Source organism: Coregonus lavaretus (genome assembly GCF_964263955.1).
Source record: "Coregonus lavaretus genome assembly, chromosome: 13".
NCBI lineage: Eukaryota > Metazoa > Chordata > Actinopteri > Salmoniformes > Salmonidae > Coregonus > Coregonus lavaretus.
In genome coordinates, this window is record NC_140000.1 from 7,309,352 (window position 1) to 7,334,583 (window position 25,232).

General features: G+C 46.7%; 3 protein-coding genes across 3 annotated transcripts in view; 2 read left to right on the forward strand and 1 right to left on the reverse strand.

Moving 5' to 3' along the window:
* Nucleotides 1-39: 39 nt before the first annotated feature.
* Nucleotides 40-13,686, forward strand: LOC311139834 (meckelin-like; the record flags this gene model as incomplete). Its single annotated transcript, XM_084174809.1, has 28 exons — nucleotides 40-232; nucleotides 701-789; nucleotides 1,147-1,237; nucleotides 1,384-1,483; nucleotides 1,631-1,697; nucleotides 1,798-1,869; nucleotides 2,160-2,222; nucleotides 2,345-2,499; nucleotides 2,663-2,771; nucleotides 2,864-2,950; nucleotides 3,260-3,325; nucleotides 3,637-3,790; nucleotides 3,872-3,992; nucleotides 4,085-4,190; nucleotides 4,291-4,347; nucleotides 4,615-4,713; nucleotides 5,461-5,559; nucleotides 5,807-5,896; nucleotides 6,861-6,960; nucleotides 7,061-7,206; nucleotides 7,351-7,491; nucleotides 7,590-7,670; nucleotides 7,817-7,933; nucleotides 8,049-8,165; nucleotides 8,351-8,458; nucleotides 8,579-8,681; nucleotides 13,108-13,250; nucleotides 13,332-13,686. The coding sequence occupies 28 exons, from the start codon at nucleotides 40-42 to the stop codon at nucleotides 13,410-13,412; spliced, it is 2,955 nt and encodes a 984-aa protein (XP_084030935.1). The 3' UTR covers nucleotides 13,413-13,686.
* Nucleotides 13,687-14,211: 525 nt separating this feature from the next.
* Nucleotides 14,212-22,321, forward strand: LOC311139794 (pyruvate dehydrogenase [acetyl-transferring]-phosphatase 1, mitochondrial-like). The gene is made up of 9 exons (XM_084174747.1): nucleotides 14,212-14,285; nucleotides 16,130-16,431; nucleotides 16,513-16,680; nucleotides 16,764-16,975; nucleotides 17,111-17,192; nucleotides 17,314-17,408; nucleotides 17,522-17,690; nucleotides 17,796-18,014; nucleotides 19,876-22,321. The coding sequence occupies exons 2-9, from the start codon at nucleotides 16,183-16,185 to the stop codon at nucleotides 20,254-20,256; spliced, it is 1,575 nt and encodes a 524-aa protein (XP_084030873.1). The 5' UTR covers nucleotides 14,212-14,285; nucleotides 16,130-16,182; the 3' UTR covers nucleotides 20,257-22,321.
* Nucleotides 21,307-25,232, reverse strand: part of LOC311139324 (cadherin-17-like) — a gene marked incomplete at its 3' end in the record, with an annotated part of 10,706 nt that continues 6,780 nt past the window's right edge. The window contains exon 8 of the mRNA XM_084174201.1: nucleotides 21,307-21,335. Coding sequence (XP_084030327.1) covers nucleotides 21,307-21,335 — 29 coding nt within the window. The remainder of the gene's footprint in view (nucleotides 21,336-25,232) is intronic.

A 25,232-nucleotide genomic window follows, 5' to 3' on the forward strand; every position in this document is an offset into this window, starting at 1 on the left:
GGGTTGTGGGTAAAATAACAGGAAGTCAGTTTATCTACCATGGCGACGGGGACGCTACTTGTGTACATCTGCAGATTGGCACTATTTCTAACAATAAAATCAAACCTACTTCACTCCCAGCAATTTACGATTTCGTTTCAGCGTCCTGCAGACTGCGGCGTGGAACAGTTCTATGACATCTCCAGTCTGTCCTGTGTGAAATGCGGACCGAACCAGAGGACGAGTGCAACGGGTGCGTTTATCACTGGTGGTGTTGTTGTTGGTTACTGTCAGTAACTGGCTAGCTTTTTAGCAGTACGCCAATCTACTCCAGTCCGGGTTTGTTGTAGATTCAACCGTATTGTTTAAAACGTTACGTGTAATAATAGAACAGGCTAAACCATCTTTGCTAAATAGTACTTAAATACAGCAGCAGCGAATCATACGGGAGGAATGTATTGCAGTAAACCACCTGGCTAGCTAGCTAGTTAGCATGCTAATATAGTGTAAACTGGCCTGCTAGCTAAAGCTGACAATTTTGCCCTGGCATATGTTGCATTGTCCTACATTTAGACTATGTTAGTTAGTTCATCAGTCAATAAGATTACTGCAGATCTTGTTTGCTGAGAGAAATGGCGCTGATGGTTTACAACGTAACCTACAGCTGTGTCCACTGTTATAATCTCTTGTGTTAACCAATTACCCTTTCCTCCTTCATCAGGTCTGTCTTGTGAATGTGTGACTGGGTTCAGAGTTCTTGCCACCAACGGAGCTTCCATCACCTGTCAGCAGTGTCCACTAGAAAAACGGGTATGTTCTGATTCCGTACTTCTAGACAATACATCACACCATATAATACATTACAATATCAGCTATTTCAATTTACTTATCGTTCACCGACCAGTTTTAAAGGTCTCAGTCAATACAGATTGTCCTGGGAAGTGTGCTGAACACATGAGGTTGGTGGCACCTTAATTGGGGAGGACGGGCTCATGGTAATGGGTGGAGCGGAATAAGTGGAATGGTATCAAATACATCAAACACATGGTTTCTATGTGTTTGAAGCCATTCCATTTGCTACGTTCCAGCCATTATTATGAGCCGTTATCCCCTCAGCAGCCTCCACTGGTGCTGAACTGCATGTGTTGTTCTGCCCGTCTCCTGTAGGCAGTAACAGAGGATGGCTATGGGTGTATCCTCTGTCCGGGCAGTCTGACTGAGCAGGGAACCTGTCAGTGCCCGTCTGGGAGTATACTGGGTGAGTAAAGCTGGGAGTATACTGGGTGAGTAAAGCTGGGAGTATACTGGGTGAGACGGCAGCTAGAGGAGCCACGTCTACAGGGGATGTGATGGTGTTTCTGGTGCGGTGCTGTGTGATACTAATGCTGTATTGTTGTGCTGTAGTGGAGCGGGATGTCAAGGGGAACCCTCTGGAAGAGGCCAGGTGTGAGGTGTGTAATGGAGCTGAACCTGCCCTCTCAGCCCCTGATAGCTACGGAGACAGGTACCAGACACAGCCAAGTCTTCCTGCAGAACAACTGATGTTTCTGCTCTAAACTCTGATGGCATGACTTATTCAGATTCTGCTGCTTGAACTGTTTAATGCCCGTCTGTCTGTCTATGTCTGACTCTGCTCTCTTGTCTCTGTCAGGTGTCAGAGATGCCAGGCTTCCTTCATCAACACCTCTCAGTCCTGTATGTGTGGCTCCAACATCCTGGTGAGCCCACCCTCTATACTACGCGTGTGTGTCATGTATGGGTTTAAAATGAAACACAAGTCTAGAGCATCCGTGAATCATATGTCGTGTTTCTTTACAGGCTGGAGGTTTGTGTTTCCCTCCCAACAACCTCCAAACAGCCGTGAACCCAAACGTCAACTATGCTGAGCTGGTAAGTCAGCACAACAGGGCCCAGTTTTGCAAAGGTTATCTATCTGGATTTTGCCTATCGGATAGGATTAAATGCATAGAAATATAATGAATAGAACAGATTAATCATTGACTTGAATGGGGACTTCCATTGTATTCATTCTATTTCAATGCTTTAATCCTATCCGATAGGCAAAATCCAGATAGATACTGTAACTTTTGAAAAACTGGGGTCAGAGCATCAGTGAGTCTGCTGTAATTATGTTACTGTGGAGGTATAGTAATACTATCTGTGGTATGTTCCCCCTGTAGTCCATTCCTGTGCAGTCGGCATGGTTCTCCACGAACCTCTACTCTTCAGCAGCTGCCTGCTTGGTAAATTATAAAACCTCTCAAATACCTGTTCACCTTTCTGTCCCTTTACGATCTACGTGCACTTGTCAGTGTGTGGTGTGTGTTCTCTAACCTGACCGTGTTGGTATGTGTGCATTGTACAGGTGTATACTAACCTGACAGCATGCCAGGCACTGGGGAACATGTGTGTGATGAACATGCACTCCTTCGGCAGCGTGGCCAATGATGCCTGTGGTCTCTACAACACCATCTTCAGATCTACCGCTTCCCTGGGGTCTACACAGGACATATCCTACTGGTCATCTCTAACCCCTTTTCTGACCCCTAACCTATAACCCCTAAAACACCTTCCAAAGATCTACTCTTGCTCTGGAGTCTCTAACCCCTGTTTTGAACCAATGATGTAAAAGCTGGAGTAGATAAGTCAATGGAACTGTCCATTCCTGCCCCTGTGACTTTAGGAGAGCCAATCTCCCATGGCTTTACTACGGGGACCAGCCGGGTCTAGCCAACCGCGTGCTGCAGACAGAGCCACTTCCCACTGGATTCAGCTTCAAGGGACGCAACAGGGTCAGTAACACACACACACATTGACCCAACACTATTACCACAACACCTATGATGATTACTCCGATTCTACGTGTGTTGTCACTCTTTCTCAGAATACAGACATCAACCTAGTGGCTGCTGTCTACAACGCCAGAGGAGACTTCCTCCAATGGGAGAAAGTGGGAGGAAACAACCTGCAGGTAAAACAGGAAGTTCATCATGAGTCTGCCTAGTGAAGGCTAGTCTTGCTTTGCCACACTTTGCAGTCTCATAATCACTCACATTCTTATTGACCTTCAAGCTGAGCTGTCTACTGTAGTAATATTTGTAACGACCGGAGGGTGGGGGCAGAGCCCTGAGTGAGTCTAACCTAAAGGTGGTTGTCTTTCCATCACACTGTTGGTTCCAGTGTTGAGACGCCAGTGTTTCATGATACAGCTCAGTCATAGATCAGTCATTATCATTATTAGTTTTGACATGAGGAAAGTGACAAATGTCTCCTCTTCCAGCTCTGTCCAGACACTGCCAGGAGACAGGAGGCAGCTTACACCTTTGGCACTGCCTACCAGGAGACTGTGAGTGGCTATGTCTAGTTCTATCCAGTGCTTGACTTGGACTGAAATAGGTTTCGGGACTCATTTTGGGTGCCGGTACTGTTTATATTTAGGTGCAGGAGCTCCACAATACTTTTGAGTTAATATTCTATACGAGGAACAGGAGCTCAAGTAGTAGAACATGTGAGGTGCCGGTACTCGGCTCCAGTGAGCTCCTGTCCAAGTCAAGCCCTGTCTCGATCTCTTTAACACATGTTGTAGTGTTCTCTCATGGTGACAGAGTTGTTTCGCATTCTCACTCAGCGCCTATTCTGTTACGTGTGTGTGTGTAGTGTGTTCTCTCCATAGCAGACCTGTTGAGTGTGTATGCTGAGCCTTTATTCTATGATGTGTTTGTGGATCTGAGCCGAGGAGAGGACAGGAGACTGCTCCCCCTCCCCACACGCAACCTCAACCAAGAATACAACAGGAAGTTCATCAACCGGGGTGAGTGGGGGGGGTACATTTGTTTTAAACCCTTTCTCCCTCAACAAGTATCTTGAATAACTGATGTGTGTGTGTGTGTAGGTAACTTGAACGACTGGTACCTATCGAGGCGTGTGTTACTGGTGGACACTCTGAGTGGGAGAGAGAAGAGCCTCAGCTCTCTGCCAAAAGTCATACGCATCGCAAGCAGCATCAGGATTGGGTGAGTTGCACGCACAAACACACATCCATGTGGGACTACATGCCTTCATCGATGTTAGCAGGGTGTGAAAACATGATGTGTTTGTGACATAGGTTCCAGCTGGTGCCAGGGACTCAGAAGGGGCAGGTGTTCCCTCCTCTCCTCTCTGTGACCTACTCAGATGTCCTCATCACTGACCCAAACACACAGACTGTCTCTGTGAGTAACACACACACACAAACACATCACACACACCACACACACCTATCACATCACACACACACATCCCTGATCCCACTGTAACTGCTGTGTGTTCTAGGTGTCGTTTGCTGTGGAGTATGAGATGGACCAGACTGAGGCTCACATGAAGACTGATGTGAGTAACCATGGTAACCAGGGGGCAGAGAACCAGAAGGGTAATGCTGTTGTGATTTTCATGTATTACATTTACATTTTAGTCATTTAGCAGACGCTCTTATCCAGAGCGACTTACAGTTAGTGAGTGCATACATTTTTTCATACTGGCCCCCCGTGGGAATCGAACACACAACCCTGGCGTTGCAAGCGCCATGCTCTACCAACTGAGCTACAGGAGGCACATAGTGAAGACCATAATGATTAGTGTGTGTGTGTGTGTGTGTAGATCGCCCTAGGTGTGTTGGGTGGCGTTTCTGTTCTGTATTCCCTGGTGAAGACAGCCAGCTGGAAGAGGAGGATTGGATCTCCTCTCATTGATATGGAGGTACCTGACCTTTGACCTGTAACTATTGACTTTTAACCCTTAAACCCCCAAATGCATTTATTTAGTTGTAGAATTCAATTGCATGTTTGTCATATCTTTTCCCTGACCTCTCTCTCTCTCTCCGCCTCTCTCCGCCTCTCTGCCTCTCTCTCTCTCTCTCCGCCTCTCTCTCTCTCTCTCTCCGCCTCTCTCTCTCTCTCTCCGCCTCTCTCTCTCTCTCTCCGCCTCTCTCTCTCTCTCTCTCTCTCCGCCTCTCTATCTCTGCCTCTCTCTCTCTCTATCTCTGCCTCTCTCTCTCTCTCTCTGCCTCTCCCTCTCTGCCTCTCTCTCTCTGCCTCTCTCTCTCTCTCTGCCTCTCTCTCTGCCTCTCCCTCTCTGCCTCTCTATCTCTGCCTCTCCCTCTCTGCCTCTCTCTCTCTGCCTCTCTCTCTCTCTCTCTGCCTCTCTCTCTCTCTCTGCCTCTCTCTCTATCTCTGCCTCTCTCTATCTCTGCCTCTCTCTCTCTATCTCTGCCTCTCTATCTCTGCCTCTCTCTCTGCCTCCCCCTCTCTCTCTCTCTCTCTCCGCCTCTCTCTCTCTCCGCCTCGCTCTCTCTCTCTGCCTCTCTCTGCTTCTCTCTCTCCACCCCTCTCTCTCCGCCTCTCTCCCTCTCTCTCTGCCTATCTCTCTCTTTGCCTCTCTCTCTCTCTCCACCTCTCCCTCTCTATTTTACTCCATCTCCCACCCCTCTGTTTTTCTTGCTCTCAGACTGTATTGAAGTTCCTGTTGTTTTATGCTGGTGATCTGGCTAATGTCTTCTTCATCATCACCGTGGGAACAGGCCTGTACTGGCTCATCTTCTATAAGGTAGACGGAGACCCCGCAGACCTTTCACCCTCTTGTACAGCTTTACCTCTGACCTGTCTCTAGTCTTTACTCCTATTTATACGGATTATGATTTTATTCAAGTTTTTCTCTCCTCTCTTCACCTGGGCTGCACACTCAGACGGTGGAGGCAAGTCTTTCTCTTCTCCTCCCCTCCTCTTTTCCTCTCCCCATCCCTTCCTTCCCTCTTCTGCAGTGTTTCATGCTGTGTGTGTGTGTGTCTGTCTAGGCCCAGCATTTTGTGTCAGTGCTGCTACCGTTGCCAGGTCCGCAGGAGGAGAGGTTTATGGCGTATGTGGGCTGTGCCTTCGCTCTCAAGGTGAGGCCTTCCCACCCTGTTGACAGGTTGAGTTATGTGTATAATAGGCCTGTATGTGTATGTTTCTATTTGTCTAAAACAGTGGTATTCAAAGTCGGGGCTGTGACCCCTAGTGTGGGCACGGGAGAATTGCAGTGGGGTCACCACGTAAAAAAAAATAGATATATATTTTAAAAGAAAATGGGGAAATTATGATATACATTTTTTGGGGGGGATATTACAGTACAGATTATTTGAAAAATGTAATGTTATTTAGTAAATGTGTTTATTGGTTCTCTTACTTTTAATAAGAGATCAAAATAAATTGAATGTTATTTGTTGGTGTAAAAATGGCCATTTACAGATTTTAAGGTTGTGTAAATATATAAATTGGTTGTTCAAACCACGTAAAGCCAATTTAGGCATAGATGATGGTAATAAGAGATCAAGCAGGCTGTCCCCCCCTAGTGGGTGGGATGACATGCTGCAACGTCCTCAAACAAGTGTATGAACATCTAGTTCCAAAATTCAAAGACTTTTCTGTTTTGTGTGCCAACACTAAGGATACCGAGCTGCGCTTTGTGGCACACCTATGGGAAAACTGTCAGGAAAATAGGGCTGTTGTTAATATAGGTAAATCTGTTGAAACTTGCAGTCCAACTCCTCTCATTATCGTCGTTATGATGCCAAGAATCCTAATAATGTATTATTTCACAATTTCATGAAACAAAGCTTATGACATTTTTTCCCAAGGCGGTGGCATAGGTGCCAATGGCATAAGAGAAGATCTGAAGGCCTCATCAATCCACACCTAGGAACACCACATGATTGAACACCACATGCACACACCCAAACCCACACACAATATCGTTTGTTAATATCGGTCAATAGATTTGTGAGTCACGAGAAATCCTGCCGAAAGAAAAGGGGTCCCTGCTGAAAAAGTTTGATTACCACTGGTCTAAAATGTCTTCCTCTCCTCCAGACTGTGCAGTTTCTCCATAAGCTGATCCAGCAGTTGTCAGTGGATATCTTCTTCATAGACTGGGAGAGACCGCGCGGCAAAGCCAACAAGACCATCCAGGGTACGTAGTCAAGAAACGCCTTTTCCCCTTTTCTCTGAAAGTTGTTTTAGCCCTCTGTCTCTCTGAAATGGAAGTGAGCAGAAATTTGGGTTGTTGTCAGGCGATGGCAACGGTGAGGCGAAGCGCGACCCATCTCCTGTCAGCATCTGGAGGACCTACTTTGTGGCCAATGAGTGGAATGAGATTCAGACCATACGCAAGATCAGCCCCACCTTCCAGATCATGGCTGTGCTCTTCCTACTAGAGGTACATACCCTCCTTCCCTCTCTCTTTGGTTCTTTCCCTTCAGAGAAAAGGCAGCACTCACTCCTGTTATATTTCAAATCACTTTCTTAACACTCTCTCTCTGTGACTCTCTCGCGCTCTCTTTCTCTCTCCCTGTGTATCTAGGTGGTTGGCTTCTCCAGTCTGGCCCTGAGGGACCCATGGTCAGATCTCCAGCGCCCCCCTCAGTCCTACTTCCCTCCCTACAGCCTGACGCTGCGCTACGGCCTGGCTGCCACACTCTGGCTCTGCATGGGACTGCTGCAGGTAGGTACACCCCTATGAACTGCAGACGTCGGACCTGTCACCAGTGTGTCTCTGGACAGGCTTTCTCACTCTGTGTGTGTTTCACTTTCTCTCTGCAGATCATTTTCTTCGCTGCGTTCCATGAGCGTTTTGTGGAGGATAAGATCCGCCAGTTTGTGGACCTTTGCTCCATCAGCAACGTGAGTATCACTCTCAGCAGCATGTACATTTTGTGTGTGTCTCAACTGCCGTGCACATTTTGTAAAAGTGAAATGGGCTGATGAACAGCTCCTGCTGCTGTTGTAATGCTGTCAGTTGTTTAAATAAAGTTTTTCTTCTGTCTTAGATCTCGGTGTTGCTGCTGTCCCACAGGTGTTTTGGTTACTACATCCACGGGCGCTCCGTCCACGGCCACGCTGACACCAACATGGAGGAGATGAACATCAACCTCAAGAGAGAGGCCGTACGTACACACAGAGAGACAGACAGAGAGAGCGAGTGGGTATGAGATTGGGATGTGTGTATTTTGTTATGATATAAAAGGCTATTCAACCCTTTCTCCCTCTCGCTCCCTGTAGGAGTCTCTGTGTGGTCAGAGAGGTCTCCTTCCCAACACAGACACTCAGACCTTCCAGATCTCCATCACCAGCCGACTACGCCAGCAGTACGACCGCATCCTGGAGCCTCTCAGCAGGGTGGGGCTGTGTGTGTGTGTGTGTGTGTGTGTGTGTGTGTGTGTGTGTGTGTGTGTGTGTTGTTTAATATCATTATAATCAACATGACAGATATTTTTTGTCCGTTCTATACAATGTTTTTATCTGAATATTATCTTGTGTTTTATCGCCTTGAACGTGCCTCTGCATCGGTCTGTCTCTAACAGAGAACTGGGCCATCGCGGTTGGTGGACGCAGCCTCAGGACACCCCTTTGACCAGAGCACCAAAGCCTACCACACCATGAACCGTTTCCTAGGATCTGTCATAGACCATGTCAGATATAAACACACCAGAACAAACACACACCATGACCCACTTCTTGGGATCTGTTATAATCACTTTAGCACACACACACACACACCCTTACCTGATGTTTTGTTGTGTTCCCTGTAGGCCCATCGGGACATGGAATACGTTGTGAGAGACAAACTGTTTTTTGAGAGCGTCATAGGGATGGAGTTCATGGAGCCTATGGACAAGAGCATCTTCTACAATGGTAATACTCTCTATATCACATTTACATTTACATCATTTAGCAGACGCTCTTATCCAGAGCGACTTACTTCTTTTTTTTTATGGGGGGGTGGGGGAGGGGGGGGTAGAAGGATTGCTTTATACTATTCCAGGTATTCCTTAAAGAGGTAGGGTTTCAAGTGTCTCCGGAAGGTGGTCAGTGACTCCGCTGTCCTGGCGTCGTGGGGGAGCTTGTTCCACCATTGGGGTGCCAGAGCAGCAAATAGCTTTGACTGAGCTGAGCGGGAACTGTGCTTCTGTAGAGGTAGGGGAGCTAGCAGGCCAGAGGTGGATGAACGTAGTGCCCTCGTTTGGGTGTAGGGTCTGATCAGAGCCTGAAGGTAAGGAGGTGCCGTTCCCCTCACAGCTCCGTAGGCAAGCACCATGGTCTTGTAGCAGATGCGAGCTTCAACTGGAAGCCAGTGGAGTGTACGGAGGAGCGGGGTGACATGAGAGAACTTAGGAAGGTCGAACACCAGACGGGCTGCGGCGTTCTGGATAAGTTGTAGGGGTTTAATAGCACAGGCAGGGAGCCCAGCCAACAGCGAGTTGCAGTAATCCAGACGGGAGATGACAAGTGCCTGGATTAGGACCTGTGCCGCTTTCTGTGTAAGGTAGGGTCGTACTCTGCGAATGTTGTAGAGCATGAACCTGCAGGATCGGGTCACCGCTTTGATGTTAGCAGAGAACGACAGGGTGTTGTCCAGGGTCACGCCAAGGCTCTTTGCACTCTGGGAGGAGGACACAATGGAGTTGTCAACCATGATAGCGAGATCATGGAGCGGGCAGTCCTTCCCAGGGAGGAAGAGCAGCTCCGTCTTGCCGAGGTTCAGCTTGAGGTGGTGATCCGACATCCACACTTATATGTCTGCCAGACATGCAGAGATGCGATTCGCCACCTGGTTATCAGAAGGGGGAAAGGAGAAAATTAATTGTGTGTCGTCTGCGTAGCAATGATAGGAGAGACCATGTGAGGATATGACAGAGCCAAGTGACTTGGTGTATAGAGAGAATAGGAGAGGGCCTAGAACTGAGCCCTGGGGGACACCAGTGGTGAGAGCACGTAGTGCGGAGACAGATTCTCGCCACGCCACCTAGTAAGAGCGACCTGTCCGGTAGGACGCAATCCAAGAGTGAGCAGCGCCGGAGATGCCCAACTCAGAGAGGGTGGAGAGGAGGATCTGATGGTTCACAGTATCAAAGGCAGCGGATAGGTCTAGAAGAATAAGAGCAGAGGAGAGAGAGTTAGCTTTAGCAGTGCGGAGAGCCTCCGTTACACAGAGAAGAGCAGTCTCAGTTGAATGACCAGTCTTGAAACCTGACTGGTTTGGATCAAGAAGGTAATTCTGGGAGAGATAGCAGGAGAGTTGGCTAGAGACGGCACGCTCAAGAGTTTTGGAGAGAAAAGAAAGAAGGGATACTGGTCTGCAGTTGTTGACATCGGAGGGATCGAGTGTAGGTTTTTTGAGGAGGGGTGCAACTCTCGCTCTCTTGAAGACGGAAGGGACATGGCCAGCGGTCAAGGATGAGTTGATGAGCGAGGTGAGGTAAGGGAGAAGGTCTCTGGAAATGGTCTGGAGAAGAGAGGAGGGAATAGGGTCAAGCGGGCAGGTTGTTGGGCGGCCGGCCGTCACAAGTCGCAAGATTTAATCTGGAGAGAGAGGGGAGAAAGAAGTCAAAGCATAGGGTAGGGCAGTGTGAGCAGGACCAGCGGTGTCATTTGACTTAATAAATGAGGTTCGGATGTCGTCAACCTTCTTTTCAAAATGGTTGACGAAGTCATCCACAGAGAGGGAGGAGGGAGGGGGAGGAGGATTCAGCAGGGAGGAGAAGGTGGCAAAGAGCTTCCTAGGGTTAGAGGCAGAGGCTTGAAATATAGAGTGGTAGAAAGTGGCATTAGCAGAGGAAAAGGAGGAAGAGAATGTAGAGAGGAGGGAGTGAAAAGATGACAGGTCCGCAGGGAGTCTAGTTTTCCTCCATTTCCGCTCAGCTGCCCGGAGCCCTCTTCTGTGAGCTCGCAATGAGTCGTCAAGCCACGGAGCAGGAGGGGAGGACCGAGCCGAGGGTTGAGGGGGCAGAATCAGGAGATCGAAGGGAGAAGGATTTAGCAGAGAGAAGAGATGATAGGATGGAAGAGGATAGCGTAGCGGGAGAGCGAAGGTTGCGACAGCACATTACCATCTGAGTAGGGGCAGAGTGAGTAGTGTTGGAGGAGAGCGGGAGAGAAAAGGATACGAAGTAGTGGTCGGAGACTTGGAGGGGAGTTGCAGTGAGATTAGTAGAAGAACAGCATCTAGTAAAGATGAGGTCAAGCGTATTGCCTGCCTTGTGAGTAGGGGGGGGGGGGCGGTGAGAGGGTGAGGTCAACAGAGGAGAGGAGTGGAAAGAAGGAGGCAGAGAGAAATGAATCAAAGGTAGACGTAGGGAGGTTAAAGTCACCCAGAACTGTGAGGGGTGAGCCATCCTCAGGAAAGGAACTTATCAAGGCATCAAGCTCATTGATGAACTCTCCAAGGGAACCTGGAGGGCGATAAATGACAAGGATGTTAAGCTTGAATGGGCTAGTGACTGTGACAGCATGGAATTCAAATGAGGAGATAGACAGATGGGTCAGGGGAAAAAGAGAGAATGTCCACTTTGGAGAGATGAGGATTCCTGTGCCACCGCCGCGCTGACCAGATGCTCTCGGGGTATGCGAGAACACATGGTTAGACGAGGAAAGAGCAGTAGGAGTAGTAGTGTTTTCTGTGGTAATCCATGTTTCTGTCAGCGCCAAGAAGTCGAGGGACTGGAGGGTAGCATAGGCTGAGATTAACTCTGCCTTGTTGGCCGCAGAACGGCAGTTCCAGAGGCTGCCAGAGACCTGGAACTCCACGTGGGTTGTGCGCGCAGGGACCACCAGATTAGAGTGGCAACAGCCACGTGGTGTGAAGCGTTTGTATGGCCTGTGCAGAGAGGAGAGAACAGGGATAGACAGACACATAGTTGACAGGCTACAGAGAAAGGCTACAATAATGCAAAGGAGATCGGAATGAAATGAACTAAACATCTGGGAAAGCGAGAGAGCGGGGCCTCCCTCACTTACGTTTCACTGAAACACTGAAATATAACTCTCCCAACTTCCACTTTAGAAATTATAATTGTTGTAAACTACAGCGGTTCAATGCTTCTAGGAATAGACTCTAACTTAGCTTATTCAGCTAGCTAACTTGGTACACCGAATCATATGACGCCAAAGCCAACTAGCATGCCAGCCTCCAATAACACGGTTTAGCACCACTACTCGGTTACAGCAAACCACCAGTGTGTTAACACGCCAAGCAGATCATTTGTGTCCGTGTCTAACGTTTTGGGGTAGTTTTGACAGTTTGAGTGAGTACGTCATCAACTTATTCAGCCAGTTAGTTAGCTAGAATAGTTAGCATACTAGCTAGCCATTGCTCTCTGCCAACGAACTAACCCCTCCTCCCACGGCACGAACACACAGAGAGCCAAGCTAACGTTAGCTAGTCACCCATGTCCCAAATTCCCTTGAACGACTCTGGTTACCAGTATGTAAAAACAAAACAAAAATATATGTCGGTTATAGCTTACCCTTAGTAGCTACTGTTAGCCAGTTAAGTGCAAAGCTAGCCACTGAATCGATTCAGCCAGTTCGCGTCTGTCCCAATGGAGAGAAAGCGTCTGCAAATATTAACGCTAGGTCGTTCCAGCTATTGTTTAGTTAGCTGTCCAGGTAGCTACATTTCGAGTACAGTAGCTACTAACTACCTAACGTTAACGCTTCAGATAATGAGGTTAGAAAAACAGCTGAATGGTAGGTAGCTAGCTGGCATAATTACAGGTACTCTTAAGCGTGGAATAACATTGGAAACAACTATCCACAGTTGCTAATAGTTACCCGTAGCTACCCGCTAGCTAGCTAGCTTTATTGGTCCAGGTAGTGAGTTAGCTAGCCTCGTGCTTCACCGGGCTCTGCCGAATACAATACTTACCTACAATAATTACCAACAATAACTACCTAGATAAACTACCTACAATACCTAACTACAATACCTACCTACCTACAATCTAAATACATTATTTAATCTTTACTCGACACCATATGAGCCAAGCTTACCTCCCACCAGAGAGAGACACAACCTCACCCGTCGCTGTAGATACAACAGTAAAACTGTATATTACTACATGACAGATACAACAGTAATACTCTCTCTATATCACTACTTGACAGATACACCAGTAATACTCTCTCTATATCACATGACACAAAGCATTTTGTACACACACTGTGTGGGCTGCAGATAACTGGCCTACCAAAGTAGTGTTTCATACAGCGGTATGGTCTGTATGGACAAGCCTCTGCACCTGTATGACCTCTGAAATATGTATTTATTCATCTCTGACAGATGAGTCCCATTCGTTCAGTGACGTGCTGTTCTATGGGAACGAAGCCACTCTGTTGATCTTTGACACGCTCTTCTTCTGTGTGGTTGACCTGGGAGCACAGAGCTTCATACTGGCAGCCGTACTCACATACGCACAGCAAATGGTCAGTATTGTTTGTGTGTGTACTTGTCTGTGTTTGTTGTACAACAGTAAAAAATAACATTCAATTTATTTTCTGTTCTAGATCTTTCGATTAATCCGTAACGGTATTGGGCGGAGAAACCTGGCCAACAAAACATTGGTGGACCAGAGATTCTTTATATAGTTCCTGCTGTCAGAATGATGATAGTATGCCATGCCTTGTTAGTATGTAACAGCCTTGGTATCTGTGTGACTAGCGCGGTTAAATTGTTTTGTTTACAGCTTCGGCAGCCTCTAATGTGTATTTTTATTTATTTTTTCAGATGCTTTTCTACTTGTTTACACAGTATTTTTCCAGTATTTTGTACATCTTCTTTACTGGGTTGATGATGTAAATGTTGTAATTCAGTTTTTCTATGTGATATTTTTGTACAAATTAAAACAATGTGTCTGATTTATATTGTGTCATTAGCTTCATCTGTTATTGGTCCTGTATATATAGAGAGAGGATTGAGAGAGCGAGAGAGGCTTGAGGGATGGAGCGAGGTGAAGGAGGTGAAGATAGAAGACGAGATAAGGATTATGTGCTACTTAAAACCATCCACACATTAACTATTGGCTGCTGTACTGGGATCATCAATTACTAACTTAACATGTGCCAGGAAACAGCACTTCTGCAGAAGTGTGATGACCTTATTATGGGCTATAAAACTAGATAAGAGTAGCCCCAGCTCAGCTCTGCTCCAGGGCCTGTAGGAGCTGCAGCCAGCAGGATCCGTTCACCTGTTCCTTTACTACACTGGGTGTTATTTTGCAAATAGTTAATCATAGGTAATGATGAATAGCTAATTAACTCATTTTGATGAGAGATCTATACATCATTTTGATGTATGAAAGTCAATGTCACCAACCCCCACCAGCGTGTAAAGGGTTAAGAAGCCAGTCAACGCTCCTCTGTCAGAGAGGTGAGCCAATCAACGTTCAGTGTGTCCTGAGCTGGAGAGAGATGCAGGAGGGTCGGTAGCGTACGAAAACAAAATAGTAAACAGAGAATAAGGTCGGTGGCTAGATAAATGTGTTTGACTTGATCAGTTTTGCATGTTACTTTTGTACAGCATGTGTTCTCTGCATTGATAACTGACCTCTTGTGTCGTAAGCTTTGTTACCGTGACAGTAATGTACAAGAACTGAAGGAGGAGTGGTATTTTTGGCTGGTTTGCGGTGACGCATAGCTAGATCGTACTAGCCAGAACGTTACTTCCCAGCAGTAGAGTAGACATTGTCGGCCCATCAAATTAAGGCATAACACAATGTGCTGGCTTCAATTAGGCTTGCATTTGGGATTATTCGCTATCGGGAACTATGTAGAGATTGATGTCGATTTAATCTAAATACAAGAAGGCTGACTCTGAACTGTACTGTAAACAATATGGCAACTGTGTAGGAGTCAGGCCTAGCCAGGGATAGGCCGTGGTCACTGGTCATAGACTGGAGGTCTGAGTGGTATTTCAACTAGTACCGGGTGGTTATCTGCAGTTCAGTCGTGCTGGGTCTCTTTCGACCGGCCAAAGCAGTGTCACGCATTGCCCCATCGCTACAAATAGCTAGGTTAAAACGTCAATCAGCAGTAGAAACAATAAGAACGCAAATTCCCGGACCCTGTTTCGGTAAAAATCTGAGGGATAGGGCTGGAGAAATGTAACCACTCTCAAATTCATAGACAGAGCTATGGATGCAAGGACTAACCATAATAATATTTTTAACCATGTTTTGAGGCTATATTGTGTTTGTTTACATTTACTTTGTTTACAAACATTGGAGTAAAACAAGCTTATATTTTGGGTTTTGATGGGGTATGACAGTTGAACTAAGCTTGAGGCATTTATAAGTTATATTCTTCAAGAATCAATTGGTACTTATCATGAATTTAGCAACTTCTGATTGCCCCTTTAATTGTTGTGTAATTTTTGTATTTTTTTGTATTTTATTAGGATCCCCATTAGCTGTTACAATAGGGGTCCTAATCTAGGAGGCGGAAAGGGCAGAGAGAGGGATAGCCGAGAATCTAGTTCAGTAGGACAAGATAGGGCTTTCAGTAGTGAGCAAATGTCAGACCGGCTTGACAGGACTATATATAGTCTGTCAGGCAAATTGCTGACCCCTGTAGGTGTGCAAGGCTCTTTTATGGAGCAACAAAGCCTGGCAGGCAACTAGCCGTGGCTGACCCCTGTAGAGCACTGGTTCTCAAACCTCTCCTCGGGACCTTCAGCCATTCCATGTATTTGTTCTATTCCAGAGCTAGCATGCCTGATTTAACTTGTCAACTAATCATCAAGCCCTTGTATAGGTGAATCAGGTCAGCTAGTTTAGAGCTACAACTAAATTGTGAAATGTTTGGAGTGAAGTTTGAGAACCACTGCTGTAGAGGTGCAAGGCTCTTTTATGGAGCAACACAGCCTGGCAACCTAGTGCCAGTCTGTCACACTAGTCAGATACAGTAGTGGAATGCAGTGTTCCATTGTTCCAGTGCAACCTCCCTCAAAGCATACTAAAGCCTCTGCCAAGAGGCTCAGACCTCTATGGCACAGGAGGTTGCCTTGTAGCAAAGTCACTGGTTCCAGCTCCCTTATTCACCACACAATCAAAATTGGGTTGAAAGATAAAAGTGCTTGACTTGATCCGTTATATTATATGCATGTCACTTTTGTTTGTATCGATCTGTAATGGTACCTTTGTCGAGAGCTCTAATACTACGAGGCAGTAATTTATGTACAGTGAATGAATTAGAGGAGTGTACACAATCAAAATGACATAATCAGCCGTGGCTGTGTTGACTGAATGATACAGACAATACAGGCTGCATTTTTGCCCGTAGCTCACAGTTCCTGGTGTCTCCCGTAGGTGTGTGTGTGTTGGTGGAACTCTGAGAGTGTGTGCGCCCAGAGCGCGCCACCATGCCTGTGACATCACAGCTTTTCCGAGGCTTCCCTCGAGCGAGGCTCTGGGGTTCCTCCCTGTTCCCATGCCAACGCCAGCCCCCCTGCTGCCCCTCCTCCCACCGCCCCCCCTCGTCGCAGCCTAACCCCACATGGCCGTCAACCATGCCCATGCGTGGCTATAGGAGGACCCCTGACCTCCACAGCTACAATCTCACCCCCCCACAGGTCAACTCAATCCTCAAGGCCAACGAGTACAGCTTCAAGGTAGGGGCGGACGATACACACGAGTACAGCTTCACGATTACGCTGAGACCATAAGAATATGAGTGTGTGCTTTGGTTCTAGGTTCCAGAGTTTGATGGTAAGAACGTGTCGTCGGTAATGGGGTTCGACAGTAACCAGCTGCCCGCCAACGCACCCATCGAGGACCGGCGCAGCGCTGCCACCTGTCTGCAGACGCGGGGGATGCTGCTGGGAGTGTTCGACGGCCATGCAGGCTGCGCCTGTGCACAGGTAGAGTTTCTGCTGTCATTGTGTATAATCACCAAGCTAGTTTTAATGTGCAGTTAAAACATCTACCTCTCTCTTTTTCTCAGGCGTTGAGTGAGAGGTTGTTCTACTACATAGCCATGTCGTTGATGCCCCATGAGACCCTGTGTGAGCTGGAGTCGGCAGTAGAGGCAGGCAGACCCCTGAGCCCCATCCTGCAGTGGCACAAACATCCCAACGACTACTTCACCAGGGAGGCACAGACTATGTACTTCAACAGCCTCAGAACCTACTGGCAGGAACTCATAGACCTCAGCAGGTACACACACACACACACACTCGCAGCAAGTCATAGACCTCAACAGGCATGGGGTAATGAGGATGCATCAGTAATGTTATTAAACATGGGTCATTATTCAGTGTTGGAGTTGATTGTATGTGATTGTGTTCCCAGTCCAGGGGAGAGCCTAGGGCCCAGAGAGGCATTGCTGAGTGCCTTTAAGAGACTGGACAGTGACCTGTCTCTGGAGGCTCAGGTGGGAGACCCTGTTCTATCCCCTTGACTTCTATCCTCCATCCATCGATGTCTCTGTGTTACCATAGTATCCAGCCCTGGGTATAAATGTGTAGTGCTGATCCCTGTTTTGTGTTGTCCAGGTGGGAGACGCCAATTCCTTCCTCCACTACTGGGTTCTGAGAGTGGCCTTCTCTGGAGCGACTGCCTGTGTAGCTCACATTGATGGATCCGACCTGTACGTACTCTAGTCCACACCCATGGATCTCTCTCTGTTGGCTCTCATATGAACTACCTGATCTCGATCTGTCTGCTCCATCTAGCTCTGACTGTCTGAATGTGGCTGTGTAGGTATGTAGCGAACACGGGCGACGGCCGGGCGGTGCTAGGGGTCCAGGAGAAGGATGGCTCGTTCAGCGCTCACACGCTCTCCAACGACCACAACGCCCAGAATGAGAATGAGGTGGCCCGCATCCAGGGGGAGCACCCCCCCGCTGAGAAGAAGACTGTCATACGACAGGTCAGTACCGTTGCACATCCAGAGAGAACGGTGGCACAGCAGGTCAATTAAACATAACGTTTAAAAAAAACATATATCCCCTATCTCTTTCTCTCCCTCTGTCAGGACCGGTTGTTAGGCCTGCTGATGCCGTTCCGTGCGTTTGGAGATGTGAAGTTCAAGTGGAGCATTGACTTGCAGCGAGGTGTGTTGGAGTCAGGACCAGACCAGCTCCATGACAATGAACACACCAAGTTCATCCCCCCCAACTACCACACCCCTCCCTACCTCACGGCCGAGCCTGAGATCACACACCACCGCCTCCGACCTCAGGACCGCTTCCTGGTGAGAGACAAAGCATTGGTCAATTGATTGATTGACCAATTCATGATTTCATTAATTCATTGGTTGATAAGGCTTTGTTGTCTTTTCTTTAACAGAAACTTGCATTGTGTTCCATTTAAAACGTACAGTGGCTTGCGAAAGTATTCACCCCCCCTTGGCATTTTTCCTATTTTGTTGCCTTACAACCTGGAATTAAAATTGATTTTTTGGGGGTTTGTATCATTTGATTTACACAACATGCCTACCACTTTGAAGATGCAAAATAATTTTTTTTGTGAAACCAAGAAGAAATAAGACAAAAAACTGAACTTGAGCGTGCATAACTATTCACTAGTCAATACTTTGTAGAGCCACCTTTTGCAGCAATTACAGCTGCAAGTCTCTTGGGGTATGTCTCTATAAGCTTGGCACATCTAGCCACTGGGATTTTTGTCCATTCTTCAAGGCAAAACTGCTCCAGCTCCTTCAAGTTGGATGGGTTCTGCTGGTGTACAGCAATCTTTAAGTCATACCACAGATTCTCAGTTGGATTGAGGTCTGGGCTTTGACTAGGCCATTCCAAGACATTTAAACGTTTCCCCTTAAACCACTCGGTGTTGCTTTAGCATAATGCTTAGGGTCATTGTCCTGCTGGAAGGTGCACCTCCATCCCAGTCTCAAATCTCTGGAAGATTGAAACAGGTTTCCCTCAAGAATTTCCCTGTATTTAGCGCCATCCATCGTTCCTTCAATTCTGACCAGTTTCCCAGTCTCTGCCGATGGAAAAACATCCCCACAGCATGATGCTGCCACCACCATGCTTCACTGTGGGGATGGTGTTCTTGGGGTGATGAGAGGTGTTGGGTTTGCGCCAGACATAGCGTTTTCCTTGATGGCCAAAAAGCTCAATTTTAGTCTCATCTGACCAGAGTACCTTCTTCCATATGTTTGGGGAGTCTCCCACATGGCTTTTGGCGAACACCAAACGTGTTTGCTTATTTTCTTCTTTAAGCAATGGCTTTTTTCTGGCCACTCTTCTGTAAAGCCCAGCTCTGAGGAGTGTACGGCTTGAAGTGGTCCTATGGACAGATACTCCAATCTCCGCTGTGGAGCTTTGCAGCTCCTTCAGGGTTATCTTTGGTCTCTTTGTTGCCTCTCTGATTAATGCCCTCCTTGCCTGGTCTGTGAGTTTTGGTGGGCAGCGCTCTCTTGGCAGGTTTGCTGTGGTACCATATTCTTTCCATTTTTTTAAATAATGGATTTAATGGTGCTCCGTGGGATGTTCAAAGTTTCTGATATTATTTTATAACCCAACCCTGATCTGTACTTCTCCACAACTTTGTCCCAGACCTATTTGAGGAGCTCCTTGGTCTTCATGGTGCCGCTTGCTTGGTGGTGCCCCTTGCTTAGTGGTGCCCCTTGCTTAGTGGTGTTGCAGACTCTGGGGCCTTTCAGAACAGGTGTCTATATACTGAGATCATGTGACAGATCATGTGACACTTAGGTTGCACACAGGGGGACTTTATTTAACTAATTATGTGACTTCTGAAGGTGATTGGTTGCACCAGATCTTATTTGGGGGCTTCATAGCAAAGGGGGTGAATACATATGCACGCACCACTTTTCCGTTATTTATTTTTTAGAATTTTTTGAAACAAGTAATTTTTTTCATTTCACTATTTTGTGTATTTAGTCATTTGTATGTCCATTACATGAAATCCCAATAAAAATCAATTTAAATTACAGGTTGTAATGCTACAAAATAGGAAAAACGCCAAGGGGGATGAATACTTTTGCAAGGCACTGTACCTATATCTGAAGTTATATAGTTATATAGAAGTTTCCTTTTATTAACTAGAGATCTTTGTCTCTCCTCCCGCAGGTGCTGGGTACAGACGGGCTGTGGGAGACGCTCCACCGACAGGAGGTGGTCCGGATCGTAGGGGAGTATCTAACGGGGGTGCACCAGCGTCAGCCCCTCACCGTGGGCGGCTACCATGTCACCCTGGGACAGATGCAGGGGCTGCTGGCTGAGAGGAAGGCCCGCGCCTCCTTGGCATTCCAGGACCAGAATGCTGCCACCCACCTGATTCGCCACGCGGTGGGCAACAATGAGTTTGGAGCAGTGGACCATGAGACGCTGTCCAAGATGCTGTCTCTGCCTGAGGAACTGGCCCGCATGTACCGCGACGACATCACCATCATCATCACACAGTTCAACCCCCACGTGGTTGGACACCAGCGCCAAGGGGGGGAGTCCTGAGCCAGCTCAGCCTATCAGAAGGGAATGCGGACATGAACAGGAAGTTTACTTTTTAGGAGGAAAAACACTGATGTGAGGACTGGGTCTTGCTACAGATACACGGTTAAGACCTAATCTTTATTTTACCAAACGCACACAAAACATACTGTTGATGGACTAACCCTGCAGAGGGAGGACTGCCTACCTGTGGACTCCTTATTTTAGGATTGTTATTGAAGAGGAAGTGTGTGTATGTGCACATGTGAGCACACAGTCCTGGTCATGTGGATTGTTGAAATGCTTGCTGAAACTGATCACAAGTTGGCTCTTTTCTGAGTTTTGTGGCCGTGTGTGTGTGTATGAAGCCTTTAAAGGATATTTGATCAACCTCTCTGCAGCATTCTGCTTCTCTGCACTGAAAATGTCACAGTCTCTGCCCATAGGAAACTTTAATTCGTGCCAAAAGAGTTTGCTGCGTTATAACTATGTTGTCTGAGCATTGCGCTAATGATGCAGTGGCAGCCTTTGTTTGTTCAATCTGGCCTGTCTACTCCTCTACAAACATCCCTCCCTCTCCCATATCACAGATTCTGTGCTGTGCAGTTGCAGCATCTGTCCTGCTCTAGAGCTGCAACTGGCCTCCATCCTGGCTCTACCACATGGCTCTGCTGTTACATAGTAGGGCTCTCTGTCTGTCTGTGTTCTGTCATTGGATGGATCAGTGTCCTTTTATACTTGTTACAGACGGACAGCCAAGAGCTCCCAGGCACACTTCTTGTTATCTTATATTTTGAATAATGATTTCAAACATTGACTGTTTTGTCAACCTTCGAGAGGAATAGCTGCCTGTGTCTATATAAAGCAGATTTTAGCAGATTTTATTGCTCTGCTTTATTGAGAAGGAGACAGACGGCGTCACTAAGATAGGAACCATTTTCCTAGAACAGTCACCAACCCAGGTCCTGGACAGCTATGTAGTGTGCAGGCTTTAGTTCCAGCACTAACACATCTATCACAACTACTCATCCAAAGGAATCAGGTGTGTTATGCGCTGAGTGTGTCTGAGAGATTCTACAGCAGACTGAGGGAGGGGTGGTATTCTGTAGAGAGGAGAGAGGGGTGTGTGTTCAGATGTTTATTTTAGGGTTGCGAGGTATACATGTTTCAAAGGAATATAGTGGTTAAACCACTCTTTCTCGCTCTCTTTTGTGTTTTTTGACTGTTATACGCTCATACAGGGGATATGGTATACTAATGTGATCATGGTTTGGTGTATACATTTACATTTTAGTAATTTAGCAGACGCTCTTATCCAGAGCGACTTACAGGAGCAATTAGGGTTAAGTGCCTTGCTCAAGGGCACATTGACAGATTTTTCACCTTGTCGGCTCGGGGATTAGAACCAGCGACCTTTCGGTTACTGGCACAACGCTCTTAACCACTAAGCTACCTGCCGCCCCATGGGGTGTATTGAAGCAAAGAAAAAAAAAAAGGTTTTTTGTTTAACTGAATCATTGCTAGCCTGGGGGTGCCAGATCTCTGTCTGCTGTAACCATATTATTAGGAATTAGAACTGTAACCAGCTCCTCTGTCATGTTCATGCCAAACCTCCAGGAGTGACTAAAACAGACTGGCTTAGTCATTGTTGGTCGGACACTAACCATGGTGATGTGACTGTAGGCTTTTATAGGCCAAATGAAGGTTGTGTATAATATGAGGTTGTATATCTTCTGGTGGCGTATATTTAGGAGAGGAGAGAATGTAAAGCTGAAGGTGGCTCTGTCTGTCTGGATGCTGGCTGAATACTTGAAGGTTATTTATGCAGCTTTTAATATGTCACAGGTATTTATCCACAATTATATGAGATGTGACTGAAACAGTGAGGGAAAAAAGTATTTGATCCCCTGCTGATTTTGTACGTTTGCCCACTGACAAAGAAATGATCAGTCTATAATTTTAATGGTAGGTTTATTTGAACAGTGAGAGACAGAATAACAACAAAAAAATCCAGAGAAACGCATGTCAAAAATGTTATAAATTGATTTGCATTTTAATGAGGGAAATAATATTAAATAATAAAATGGTATTTGACCCCCTCTCAATCAGAAAGATTTCTGGCTCCCAGGTGTCTTTTATACGGGTAACGAGCTGAGATTAGGAGCACACTCTTAAAGGGAGTGCTCCTAATCTCCGTTTGTTACCTGTATAAAAGACACCTGTCCACAGAAGCAATCAATCAATCAGATTCCAAACTCTCCACCATGGCCAAGACCAAAGAGCTCTCCAAGGATGTCAGGGACAAGATTGTAGACCTACACAAGGCTGGAATGGGCTACAAGACCATCGCCAAGCAGCTTGGTGAGAAGGTGACAACAGTTGGTGCGATTATTCGCAAATGGAAGAAACACAAAAGACCTGTCAATCTCCCTCGGCCTGGGGCTCCATGCAAGATCTCACCTCGTGGAGTTGCAATGATCATGAGAACGGGGAGGAATCAGCCCATAACTACACGGGAGGATCTTGTCAATGATCTCAAGGCAGCTGGGACCATAGTCACCAAGAAAACAATAGGTAACACACTACGCCGTGAAGGACTGAAATCCTGCAGCGCCCGCAAGGTCCTCCTGCTCAAGAAAGCACATATACAGACCCGTCTGAAGTTTGCCAATGAACATCTGAATGATTCAGATGAGAACTGGGTGAAAGTGTTGTGGTCAGATGAGACCAAAATGGAGCTCTTTGGCATCAACTCAACTTGCCGTGTTTGGAGGAGGAGGAATGCTGCCTATGACCCAAAGAACACCATCCCCACCGTCAAACATGGAGGTGGAAACATTAAGCTTTGGGGGTGTTTTTCTGCTAAGGGGACAGGACAACTTCACCGCATCAAAGGGACGATGGACGGGGCCATGTACTTTCAAATCTTGGGTGAGAACCTCCTTCCCTCAGCCAGGGCATTGAAAATGGGTCGTGGATGGGTATTCCAGCATGACAATGACCCAAAACACACGGCCAAGGCAACAAAGGAGTGGCTCAAGAAGAAGCACATTAAGGTCCTAGAGTGGCCTAGCCAGTCTCCAGACCTTAATCCCATAGAAAATCTGTGGAGGGAGCTGAAGGTTTGAGTTGCCAAACGTCAGCCTCGAAACCTTAATGACTTGGAGAAGATCTGCAAAGAGGAGTGGGACAAAATCCCTCCTGAGATGTGTGCAAACCTGGTGGCCAACTACAAGAAGCGTCTGACCTCTGTGATTGCCAACAAGGGTTTTGCCACCAAGTACTATGTCATGTTTTGCAGAGGGGTCAAATACTTATTTCCCTCATTAAAATGCAAATCAATTTATAACATTTTTGACATGCGTTTTTCTGGATTTTGTTGTTGTTATTCTGTCTCTCACTGTTCAAATAAACCTACCATTAAAATTATAGACTGATCATGTCTTTGTCAGTGGGCAAACGTACAAAATCAGCAGGGGATCAAATACTTTCTTCCCTCACTGTATGTATGTACAGTATCTTTAACTGTTTGGGCTTGAGACTGTGTAAAGCTTTTTGTATTTGGAATGTTTTAATAAAATACTGACTACACACAATGGCTACTACACATGTTCGATTTTGTTCAGCCTCTCTGTAAGTATTGCTGCCTGGTTGTGCTGTTCTGCAGTGCCTCTGTCATTATCTCTCTCCTGCCACACCACTGGAATGTGGTCAGACCAGACTGTGTGCCTGCGGTGCTCTCAGAAGGTCAAGGCAGACTGAGTCCATTCCAGAGTCCAGAGGTCAGCTAGCGAGGTCTCAAGTTACACTGGTGTGTATTTGTGTGTGTTCAGGTCATGGTCATTTCTCTGACAGATTCTCCTAGTCACACGCGGCAACAGTGACCAAGGCAATATACAGTACAGCTCACCCTCTCCCTCGACGCACTCTGCAGAGAACACTCCCCAACAACAACCCCCTATTGCTTTTTAGCTCTGGAGTAGGCTTAATCTGTGTCCCTGTCTGCCTGAAACTGACTTATATTCTAGTTTGTGTAGTTGGATCAGACATCAGTGGTCCGTGTTGGTTACTTAGAGAGCAAGGAGAGTCCATGTAATGTAACCAGTCTGGTTCATATTAGAGTCCATGTAATGTAACCAGTCTGGTTCATATTAGAGTCCATGTAATGTAACCAGTCTGGTTCATATTAGAGTCCATGTAATGTAACCAGTCTGGTTCATATTATGTTCACGCGTACGCTGCACCCATTCTGTGGTCTAGTCAGTCAGTAACTCAGACATGTCCATCGTCAGCCACTAGATGGCCCTAGTAGTCAGAGAACATAACCTTATTGTAAGATCCCTTTAACAGAAATATGACTGAGACATCCGTATGTGTGCATTTGTGTTTAATTTATTTGATTTATGCTCTCTGAGGCCTGTAGTAAACTCCACCCCCACACTGAGAGGGGGAGAGAGACTGGTAAACTGTGGCGTTACTTAATTTCTCCAGTAAGGCAGAGGAGAGACTCAGTGACCTCTAGGCAGGATTGTTATTCTCTAGGTTTTACTGTCCTTAGTTACTAATCCATGTGTTTGGGTGTATAGACCTGTGTTAGTGGGAATGTGTGTGTGTTTAGTTTGTGTGTGTGTGTGTGTGCATACATGTGTTTGATAGAATCAGTGGGTATTGTGTTTTATCATTCTCAGCATGTCTTACTGGCATAATGAGTGTATTTCTGAAGTCAAGTAAGGTTGTGTTTGAAGGAGGGTACTTTATGGGCTATTTTGTTTATGCTGGTGTTATTGGACTGTGTTGTTACATGTTTATGCTGGTGTTATGGTCAGATGCACAATTGAGAGCATCCTGTCGGCTGTATCACCACCTGGTACGGCAACTGCACCGCCCCCAACTGCAGGGCTCTCCAGAGGGTGGTGTGGTCGGCCGAAAGCATTATCGGGGGCAAACTACCCACCCTCCAAGACACATACAGCACCCGATGTCACAGGAAGGCCAAAAAT

Excerpts from the sequence above, each read along its gene's own strand:
- LOC311139794 (XM_084174747.1), top strand. The coding sequence starts at position 16,183 with ATGCCTGTGACATCACAGCTTTTCCGAGGCTTCCCTCGAGCGAGGCTC. Across the intron at positions 16,681-16,763 it reads CAGGCTGCGCCTGTGCACAG|GCGTTGAGTGAGAGGTTGTT; the intron begins GTAGAGTTTCTG and ends TCTTTTTCTCAG. Across the intron at positions 17,193-17,313 it reads ACCTGTCTCTGGAGGCTCAG|GTGGGAGACGCCAATTCCTT; the intron begins GTGGGAGACCCT and ends TGTGTTGTCCAG.